This window comes from Chanodichthys erythropterus, chromosome 12 (genome assembly GCF_024489055.1).
Source record: "Chanodichthys erythropterus isolate Z2021 chromosome 12, ASM2448905v1, whole genome shotgun sequence".
Taxonomy (NCBI): domain Eukaryota; kingdom Metazoa; phylum Chordata; class Actinopteri; order Cypriniformes; family Xenocyprididae; genus Chanodichthys; species Chanodichthys erythropterus.
This window is the reverse complement of record NC_090232.1, coordinates 36,956,025-36,966,387: the sequence shown is the minus strand read 5'-3', so window position 1 is coordinate 36,966,387 and position 10,363 is coordinate 36,956,025. Positions and strand designations below refer to the sequence as shown.

Below are 10,363 nucleotides of genomic sequence, written 5' to 3'. Positions count from 1 at the left end.
TATCTTTTATTTTAGGTGGTGTTTCATTACAAAAAATGATGTCAGATGGACAGCTTTTCTCACCATATGTAAGTATACTTTACATTAAATCGGTACATTATGTGCTGAGAAATTCATAAAAAAAGAAAATGGCAATGACTTTCTAATCAACTTTTTAATCAAAAACTATTAAAATCAAAAATAGTCTCAATTGAATTTTAAAAGATCAAAAGGTAATGATGAAATATGTTTGTTTATTTTTTCTCGACAGTATGTGTATGGTGCACCGTTTGTGGAGGTGTATCCTCCCCAACTGCACCCACAACACCAGTTTCACAAACAGCCAGTGAAGTTTGTATTATAAAAACTAAAGCATCTATTACCACAGCTATGACCCCCAAACAAAATCAAAAATGCACAGCTGTGACTTTCACAACTACACCTCCTACAACTACTGATTCATCATCAATGGAATCTTCTAGAACAAATGAAACTTCTACAGAATATCCAACAACAGCTACAGTTTCAAACACAATGTCATCTTCAATAACAACAGGAACTGAATCTTCAATAACCACAGATTCTACAACAAATGCTGCTTCAACAACAACACTCATAATTATTACTCAAGAAACGACAATGTCATTGTCAATGTCAACAACTGATGCCTCCCCAACTACTATTGTGACTCCACTTATTGAATCTGGAGCTGCAACAACTCAAACAACAGCAGTTGTCAACAGCACACTGCTGTTCAACTCCTCATCTCCAGTCCCCAGTGAAGCTCTGGTCCTCAAAGCTATCAGCACTCTCCGGCGAAACAGAGAGTCACAGCTCAATGATTCAGTGAATGTGGTGAATGTCACCTATCAGAGTAAGTTTTATCCTGTAAGGTTGAAATTGAAATGGGAATGAATAAAAAAGTTATCAACGGCAAGTTTTAGCCAAAACAATTAAACAATAATAATAAAAAAAAACATTTCTCTCCAAACAGAAATCTCAGGAACCTCCTATGCTGTCGTCTTTACATTTAACCTGAATAACATCAGCATGCCAGTGAATTCTCATCTCAGAGACGACACCTACCAGAAAGTGCAGAATACAATCAATAATGCGGTAAATATAAAAATGTATCTGCTAAAATGGTTTGGCTCCAATGCCAATCTTCCCCAGAGTTTCATGCACAGTTTGATTTTCTCCTGCAGCTGAACACTCTTCTGAATGATCCTGGGAAACAAGTTTTTGTACCCAAGACCTCCAACTTCACGTGAGATGCGATCTTATTTCTTTTATGTTCAATTTTTGATTTCAGGACAGTAAAAAAAGCAAACAAAATAAATAAATTTTCTTGAAAGTTTCAATAAATCAGTATTACAAACTCTTTCCAAATATCTCTTTGATTTTTCTTGCAGAAGCACATCAAACCAGATTGATGGCAGTATGGGATACACCTTCCAGGATGAAGATGTCATACAACCAGTCAGCTTCTTAAATGAGCTTCGTTCACAGATGGGTAAGTCAATAATGATGATATACATCTAGACAAATAAGAAGAACAATCTTTTGCTCAAAATGTAAGTTTTATTGTGTGTTTCTGCCTTTCATTGCAGAACTGACCACTACAACAGTGTCTTCAAGCACAATAACCAGTTTCCCCTCGACTTCTCCAAGCCCAATGCAAGTGTTGATTTTACACTTGCAAAAATTACAACCTTTTATGGAGTCCTAAATTCATCACAAAAAAAGTGAACTGTATTAATCAAAAGTGGTGCTCTTTACAGATCTGGTACAGCAGTGGTCACAAGCAAGCTGCTGTTCAGCTCCTCATCTCCAGTCCCCAGTGAAGCTCTGGTCCTCAAAGCTATCAGCACTCTCCGGCAAAACAGAGAGTCACAGCTCAATGATTCAGTGAATGTGGTGAATGTCACATATCAGAGTAAGTTTTATCCTGTAAGGTTGAAATTGAAATGGGAATGAATAAAAAAGTTATCAACGGCAAGTATCAGCCAAAACAATCAAACAACAATAATAAAAAAAAAACATTTCTCTCCAAACAGAAATCTCAGGAACCTCCTATGCTGTCGTCTTTACATTTAACCTGAATAACATCAGCATGCCAGTGAATTCTCATCTCAGAGACGACACCTACCAGAAAGTGCAGAATACAATCAATAATGCGGTAAATATAAAAATTAACCTTCTAAAATGGTTTAGTTCCAATGCCAATCTTCCCCAGCGTTTCATGCATGGTTTGATTTTCTCCTGCAGCTGAACACTCTTCTGAATGATCCTGGGAAACAAGTTTTTGTACCCAAGACCTCCAACTTCACGTGAGATGCGATCTTATTTCTTTTATGTTCAATTTTTGATTTCAAAATAAATACATTTTCTTGAAAGTTTCAATAAATCTGTATTACAAACTCTTTCCAAATATCTTTTTGATTTTTCTTGCAGAAGCACATCAAACCAGATTGATGGCAGTATGGGATACACCTTCAAGGATGAAGATGTCATACAACCAGTCAGCTTCTTAAATGAGCTTCGTTCACAGATGGGTAAGTCAATAATGATGATATACATCTAGACAAATAAGAAGAACAATCTTTTGCTCAAAATGTAAGTTTTATTGTGTGTTTTATTGCAGAACTGACCACTACAACAGTGTCTTCAAGCACAATAACCAGTTTCCCCTCGACTTCTCCAAGCCCAATGCAAGTGTTGATTTTACACTTGCAAAAATTACAACCTTTTATGGAGTCCTAAATTCATCACAAAAAAAGTGAACTGTATTAATCAAAAGTGGTGCTCTTTACAGATCTGGTACAGCAGTGGTCACAAGCAAGCTGCTGTTCAGCTCCTCATCTCCAGTCCCCAGTGAAGCTCTGGTCCTCAAAGCTATCAGCACTCTCCGGCAAAACAGAGAGTCACAGCTCAATGATTCAGTGAAGGTGGTGAATGTCACATATCAGAGTAAGTTTTATCCTGTAAGGTTGAAATTGAAATGGTAATGAATAAAAAAGTTATCAATGGCAAGTTTTAGCCAAAACAAATAAACAATAATAATAAAAATCATTTATCTCCAAACAGAAATCTCAGGAACCTCCTATGCTGTCGTCTTTACATTTAACCTGAATAACATCAGCATGCCAGTGAATTCTCATCTCAGAGACGACACCTACCAGAAAGTGCAGAATACAATCAATAATGCGGTAAATATGAAAAAATAATCTTCTAAAATGGTTTAGTTCCAATGCCAATCTTCCCCAGAGCTTCATGCATGGTTTGATTTTCTCCTGCAGCTGAACACTCTTCTGAATGATCCTGGGAAACAAGTTTTTGTACCCAAGACCTCCAACTTCACGTGAGATGCGATCTTATTTCTTTTATGTTCAATTTTTGATTTCAAAATAAATACATTTTCTTGAAAGTTTCAATAAATCTGTATTACAAACTCTTTCCAAATATCTTTTTGATTTTTCTTGCAGAAGCACATCAAACCAGATTGATGGCAGTATGGGATACACCTTCAAGGATGAAGATGTCATACAACCAGTCAGCTTCTTAAATGAGCTTCGTTCACAGATGGGTAAGTCAATAATGATGATATACATCTAGACAAATAAGAAGAACAATCTTTTGCTCAAAATGTAAGTTTTATTGTGTGTTTCATTGCAGAACTGACCACTACAACAGTGTCTTCAAGCACAATAACCAGTTTCCCCTCAACTTCTCCAAGCCCAATGCAAGTGTTGATTTTCCACTTACAAAAATTACAACCTTTTATGGAGTCCTAAATTTATCACCAAAAAAGTGAACTGTATTAATCAAAAGTGGTGCTCTTTACAGATCTGGTTCAGCAGTGGTCACAAGCAAGCTGCTGTTCAGCTCCTCATCTCCAGTCCCCAGTGAAGCTCTGGTCCTCAAAGCTATCAGCACTCTCCGGCAAAACAGAGAGTCACAGCTCAATGATTCAGTGAATGTGGTGAATGTCACCTATCAGAGTAAGTTTTATCCTGTAAGGTTGAAATTGAAATGGGAATGAATAAAAAAGTTATCAACGGCAAGTATTAGCCAAAACAAATAAACAATAATAATTTTTTTTAAAAATTCTCTCCAAACAGAAATCTCAGGAACCTCCTATGCTGTCGTCTTTACATTTAACCTGAATAGCATCAGCATGCCAGTGAATTCTCATCTCAGAGACGACACCTACCAGAAAGTGCAGAATACAATCAATAATGCGGTAAATATGAAAAATTAATCTGCTAAAATGGTTTAGTTCCAATGCCAATCTTCCCCAGAGTTTCATGCATGGTTTGATTTTCTCCTGCAGCTGAACACTCTTCTGAATGATCCTGGGAAACAAGTTTTTGTACCCAAGACCTCCAACTTCACGTGAGATGCGATCTTACTTCTATTATGTTCAATTTTTGATTTCAGGACAGTAAAAAAAGCAAACAAAATAAATAAATTTTCTTGAAAGTTTCAATAAATCAGTATTACAAACTCTTTCCAAATATCTCTTTGATTTTTCTTGCAGAAGCACATCAAACCAGATTGATGGCAGTATGGGATACACCTTCAAGGATGAAGATGTCATACAACCAGTCAGCTTCTTAAATGAGCTTCGTTCACAGATGGGTAAGTCAATAATGATGATATACATCTAGACAAATAAGAAGAACAATCTTTTGCTCAAAATGTAAGTTTTATTGTGTGTTTCTGCCTTTCATTGCAGAACTGACCACTACAACAGTGTCTTCAAGCACAATAACCAGTTTCCCCTCGACTTCTCCAAGCCCAATGCAAGTGTTGATTTTACACTTGCAAAAATTACAACCTTTTATGGAGTCCTAAATTCATCACAAAAAAAGTGAACTGTATTAATCAAAAGTGGTGCTCTTTACAGATCTGGTACAGCAGTGGTCACAAGCAAGCTGCTGTTCAGCTCCTCATCTCCAGTCCCCAGTGAAGCTCTGGTCCTCAAAGCTATCAGCACTCTCCGGCAAAACAGAGAGTCACAGCTCAATGATTCAGTGAATGTGGTGAATGTCACATATCAGAGTAAGTTGTATCCTGTAAGGTTGAAATTGAAATGGGAATGAATAAAAAAGTTATCAATGGCAAGTTTTAGCCAAAACAAATAAACAATAATAATAAAAATCATTTATCTCCAAACAGAAATCTCAGGAACCTCCTATGCTGTCGTCTTTACATTTAACCTGAATAACATCAGCATGCCAGTGAATTCTCATCTCAGAGACGACACCTACCAGAAAGTGCAGAATACAATCAATAATGCGGTAAATATGAAAAAAATAATCTTCTAAAATGGTTTAGTTCCAATGCCAATCTTCCCCAGCGCTTCATGCATGGTTTGATTTTCTCCTGCAGCTGAACACTCTTCTGAATGCTCCTGGGAAACAAGTTTTTGTACCCAAGACCTCCAACTTCACGTGAGATGCGATCTTATTTCTTTTATGTTCAATTTTTGATTTCAAAATAAATACATTTTCTTGAAAGTTTCAATAAATCTGTATTACAAACTCTTTCCAAATATCTCTTTGATTTTTCTTGCAGAAGCACATCAAACCAGATTGATGGCAGTATGGGATACACCTTCAAGGATGAAGATGTCATACAACCAGTCAGCTTCTTAAATGAGCTTCGTTCACAGATGGGTAAGTCAATAATGATGATATACATCTAGACAAATAAGAAGAACAATCTTTTGCTCAAAATGTAAGTTTTATTGTGTGTTTCATTGCAGAACTGACCACTACAACAGTGTCTTCAAGCACAATAACCAGTTTCCCCTCGACTTCTCCAAGCCCAATGCAAGTGTTGATTTTCCAATTACAAAAATTACAACCTTTTATGGAGTCCTAAATTTATCACCAAAAAAGTGAACTGTATTAATCAAAAGTGGTGCTCTTTACAGATCTGGTTCAGCAGTGGTCACAAGCAAGCTGCTGTTCAGCTCCTCATCTCCAGTCCCCAGTGAAGCTCTGGTCCTCAAAGCTATCAGCACTCTCCGGCAAAACAGAGAGTCACAGCTCAATGATTCAGTGAAGGTGGTGAATGTCACATATCAGAGTAAGTTTTATCCTGTAAGGTTGAAATTGAAATGGGAATGAATAAAAAAGTTATCAACGGCAAGTATTAGCCAAAACAAATAAACAATAATAATTTAAAAAAAAAATTCTCTCCAAACAGAAATCTCAGGAACCTCCTATGCTGTCGTCTTTACATTTAACCTGAATAGCATCAGCATGCCAGTGAATTCTCATCTCAGAGACGACACCTACCAGAAAGTGCAGAATACAATCAATAATGCGGTAAATATGAAAAATTAATCTGCTAAAATGGTTTAGTTCCAATGCCAATCTTCCCCAGCGCTTCATGCATGGTTTGATTTTCTCCTGCAGCTGAACACTCTTCTGAATGATCCTGGGAAACAAGTTTTTGTACCCAAGACCTCCAACTTCACGTGAGATGCAATCTTACTTCTATTATGTTCAATTTCTGATTTCAGTACATTAAAAAAGCATACAAAATAAATACATTTGCTTGAAAGTTTCGATAAATCGGTATTACAAACTCTTTCCAAATATCTCTTTGATTTTTCTTGCAGAAGCACATCAAACCAGATTAATGGCAGTATGGGATACACCTTCCAGGATGGAGATGCCATACAACCAGTCAGCTTCTTAAATGAGCTTCGTGCACAGACAGGTTTGTCCAAACTGACAATGAATTGCTCCACAGACTCCAAATACTGTAAATGTAAGCCTCCTCCACTTATAATTTCTTTATTTTACAGTCTCAACAACAGCCAGACCTCTGACAACAAGCACAACTATTCCACCAAGAGTGTAAGTGCAATGATTCCAGTTTAATTTTCTCAAAGCTAGATGTTTTCTGAAAACGTCTTTACATTCCTGTTTTTTTATGTCATCTTTGGTAGGACAAGGAGGGTTTATATAAATATTCAGCTCGTGTTCATAACAGTGGGTCCAATACCGAGTGAGGATTTCATTCTACAACTGGTCAATTCTTTTATCAGCCCACGTTTCAAAACTATACGTGTCTCAACAAAAATTTCAGATGCCAGCTTTGTGAATGCCACCTATATAAGTGAGTTTTTCGCTCCTCTTAGGCTCCTTTTTGTTCTGAATATGACATTTGATTGCAAATAATGGATATAGTGTAGATCTGTGCGATACCTTTCTTTCAAGGAAAATAAGAATAAATATTTCAGTCAATTATTCCTTTCTAAAAATGAATGTGTAATGCAGTTTCACCACTCATATATAAACACACAACTAATTTTTTTTTTCATTCTATATTTTAAGGAATTAATGACACCAGCTATGCTCTCAAATTTGGATTTGAAATCAGCAATGTATCCATGTCAGAGAAAATTGAATTCAGGAATGAAACCTACGTTTTAATCCAAACCACTATAAACAAATTGGTGAGGTGGAGACACTTCGATAGAGTTTTTTTTGTTGTTGTTTTTTCCACAAAAACTTGAAAATGAATGAAAATGAAAAGACCCTGAAAATGAATATGCCTTATTCAAATCACACTAATCTTAACATATTAATAAACACATTAATTTTTATATTTATTGCTCCACTCTTCAGGTCACTGAGATCCTAAATGACCCCTCAGCTCCTCAGTTTGATATCAAACAAGTTGATTTCAAGTAAGTTCTGAATCTTTTTTTTTTTTTTTTTTTTTTTTATATTTTGAGCAGAAATGTCTCAAATCTGAATTTATCAGTGAGTAGTATTTAGTATGCAGGTAGTTGACTTTTGTTCCTCATTGCATGTTTAAATCTCCCTACAGTGATAGTAACACCGTGCTTCAGGCCAATGTTGCATATGTTTTCTCTGAAAGTAACATAAACACTAACAGCTCCTTTGTCAAGGAAATTCTCAAACTTAATGGAGGTATTACTACATTCACACCTGCTATGTCATGTTTTAAATGCCTTGCTCCACAAAAAACAAATAGCAAATCCTGTAAAGCAGGATTCTCCTCCACTAACCATTACTTTATTTTACAGTCTTAACAACAGCCAGCCCTCTCACCACAATCACAACCTCTCCACCGACTGTGTAAGAGCAATAATTCCAGTCTGATTTTGCAATGCCAGTCATTTGAATTTTCTCTTTACATTTCTCTTTATTACCATGTTTTGAAAACTTCCAAAACTTTTGAAAACATATTGTATTGAACCTATTGGTGACATTGAATAAATCATCGAAATAAATAAATGTACTATCTTTTGCAGGGTTGTGAAGGTTATTATACACATAAGCCTTGTGTTTAAAACACGGGGCACTCTACCAAGTCAGAGTACCGTTCTACAAGTGGCTAACTCTCTGTTAATTGGAATGAAACTGAGAACTAAACGAGCCCTCTCAGAAAAAGATCTGAATGACCTTGTGAGCTCTGTGAATGTCACCTATACAAGTGAGTTTATGTCCCTTTTTTGTTGTTGTGAATATAACATTTGAATGCAACACAGTAAGCTTTCATCTCTTTCTTTGAAGGAAAATGTTTAAACCAGTAATCCCCTCTAATAATGAATGGATAGGTGAAATTTATAATATCATCCACGCATAACCACACAACTAATTAATGTTTTTTTTGTTTGTTTGTTTGCTTTTTCTAAGAAATTGATGCTAACTCCTTCTCTCTGAACTTTGGATTTGAAATCAGCAATGTATCCATGGCTGAGAAACTTGATCTCAGGAATGAAACCTACACAGTGATCGAGAACTATATTAACACATTTGTGAGTTAGTGACGCTTCAATGCAGTGCCCACAAAAACTTGCCCTGAAATTAAAATTAATTTATTTCAATCACAATAACCACAACATATTAATAAACAATTGAATCTCTGTTTATTTCTGAACTCTTCAGGTGTCCAAGATCCTAAATAAAACAACAACGACTCAGTTTAATTTCAGTGATGTCAATTTCAAGTAAGTTCTGGCTTAGTTTTTTTTTTTTACTTTATTTCGAGCAGGAATATCAGTGGGTAGCTTTTGGTACATGGGTGAGGGAATGTATATTGTAGTCATTGATCAGTTTCATTTCTCATTGTACATTTTAATCTCTCCACAGGGACAATTCCAGCGTGATTGAGGCCAATGTTGTGTATGTTTTCTCAGACAGTGACATAAACAGTTTTGGCTTGGTCTCCATTTTTCTCGCCACACCTGCTCCAACCACTGCTTACCCTACAGTTCTGAACACTACAGTCCCAAACAACAGTACAAATGCAGCATGGGTTGTGGCTATCATTGTCCCTGTGGCTATTGTCCTCGGGCTTATACCTTGCTGGATTCTCCTTTGCGTAAGTTCTACGATGACTGAATGTCAAATATGTGCTTTGGTAGTAAAGTGATTCATGACAGCAGTCATGTGTTATGCTTAGTACAAATGGGCTTAGATTTTTGCCTTTTAAATGATGTTTATATTCTATAATGAGGACTAAAAGTTGTTTTTTAAAGTGTATAAACTCTCAATTTGTCTGTTTGTGTCTTCAGTGTTTACTCTGTGGATGCTGTGCAGCAATCAGAAGACGTTGGCACAGAAGACAGTCCTACAACGTGCAGTACACCACTCGAAACAGCCTCTTCTAGAGATATTCAAGAACAAAACATTGATGTTTAAAAGATACATTACTTTTTCCTGTATTGCTGAGCATACAGGACCTTTACAACTGTGATTTTAAAGCTGTAATTTAAGAAATGATTTTATTTATTTGTACATTCTGTCATATAAAGTGATGGTGATCTTGTTTCCCTAATAAACAATTTGGTAGTATACATTTAATGTGAAGGGATTTAGAATGTGTTGATCACATTTTTATTTACAATTCATGTGCTTTATCTTCATCTATGATAAAAAATATTGCTCCCTACTAAAAAAGTTTCCACAAATCCACTGTGAATGTTTTAAACTTTAGTAAAAATAACAAAAAAACAATTGTTCAGTATAACAATGTTACTGTATCCAGAATGGGAATACAATGCAGATTTACACAGGAAATGTTTAAAATTCACCTAACCTTACCATAATGTTTCATTAACCTTGATTTTCATCATATTTATTCACACATTCATTCACCATTAATAGTAAATCAGTCTTAAATAAATCAGTCAGCCTGTATAATGCGCACACAATTTGAGTGTTTGTTGATCCATGTTTAATTGTTAACAAAATTAACAGTATTATCAGAATTTAGTAATGGTAATTAATATTAAAAACATTATAAAACATTATATCATAAATAAAACAACAGAGAATGTTCTTGTTTGGTTCCTTAAATAATAACAAAACAGGAACCAAATGAGAGGGAA

The 10,363-nt window shown here is 35.6% G+C and overlaps 1 protein-coding gene across 1 annotated transcript; it reads left to right on the top strand.

Moving 5' to 3' along the window:
- The first annotated feature begins 618 nt into the window (after positions 1 to 618).
- LOC137032356 (uncharacterized) lies at positions 619 to 9,659 on the top strand. The gene is made up of 40 exons (XM_067404112.1): positions 619 to 853; positions 974 to 1,095; positions 1,185 to 1,246; positions 1,392 to 1,492; positions 1,608 to 1,656; positions 1,761 to 1,915; positions 2,037 to 2,158; positions 2,248 to 2,309; positions 2,434 to 2,534; positions 2,624 to 2,690; positions 2,795 to 2,949; positions 3,067 to 3,188; positions 3,279 to 3,340; positions 3,465 to 3,565; positions 3,655 to 3,721; positions 3,826 to 3,980; positions 4,101 to 4,222; positions 4,313 to 4,374; positions 4,520 to 4,629; positions 4,718 to 4,784; positions 4,889 to 5,043; positions 5,161 to 5,282; positions 5,374 to 5,435; positions 5,560 to 5,660; positions 5,750 to 5,816; positions 5,921 to 6,075; positions 6,196 to 6,317; positions 6,408 to 6,469; positions 6,614 to 6,714; positions 6,803 to 6,854; positions 6,947 to 7,116; positions 7,335 to 7,456; positions 7,629 to 7,690; positions 7,834 to 7,967; positions 8,054 to 8,105; positions 8,282 to 8,463; positions 8,667 to 8,788; positions 8,919 to 8,980; positions 9,123 to 9,354; positions 9,548 to 9,659. The coding sequence occupies exons 1-40, from the start codon at positions 619 to 621 to the stop codon at positions 9,641 to 9,643; spliced, it is 4,332 nt and encodes a 1,443-aa protein (XP_067260213.1). The 3' UTR covers positions 9,644 to 9,659.
- The last annotated feature ends 704 nt before the right edge of the window (positions 9,660 to 10,363 follow it).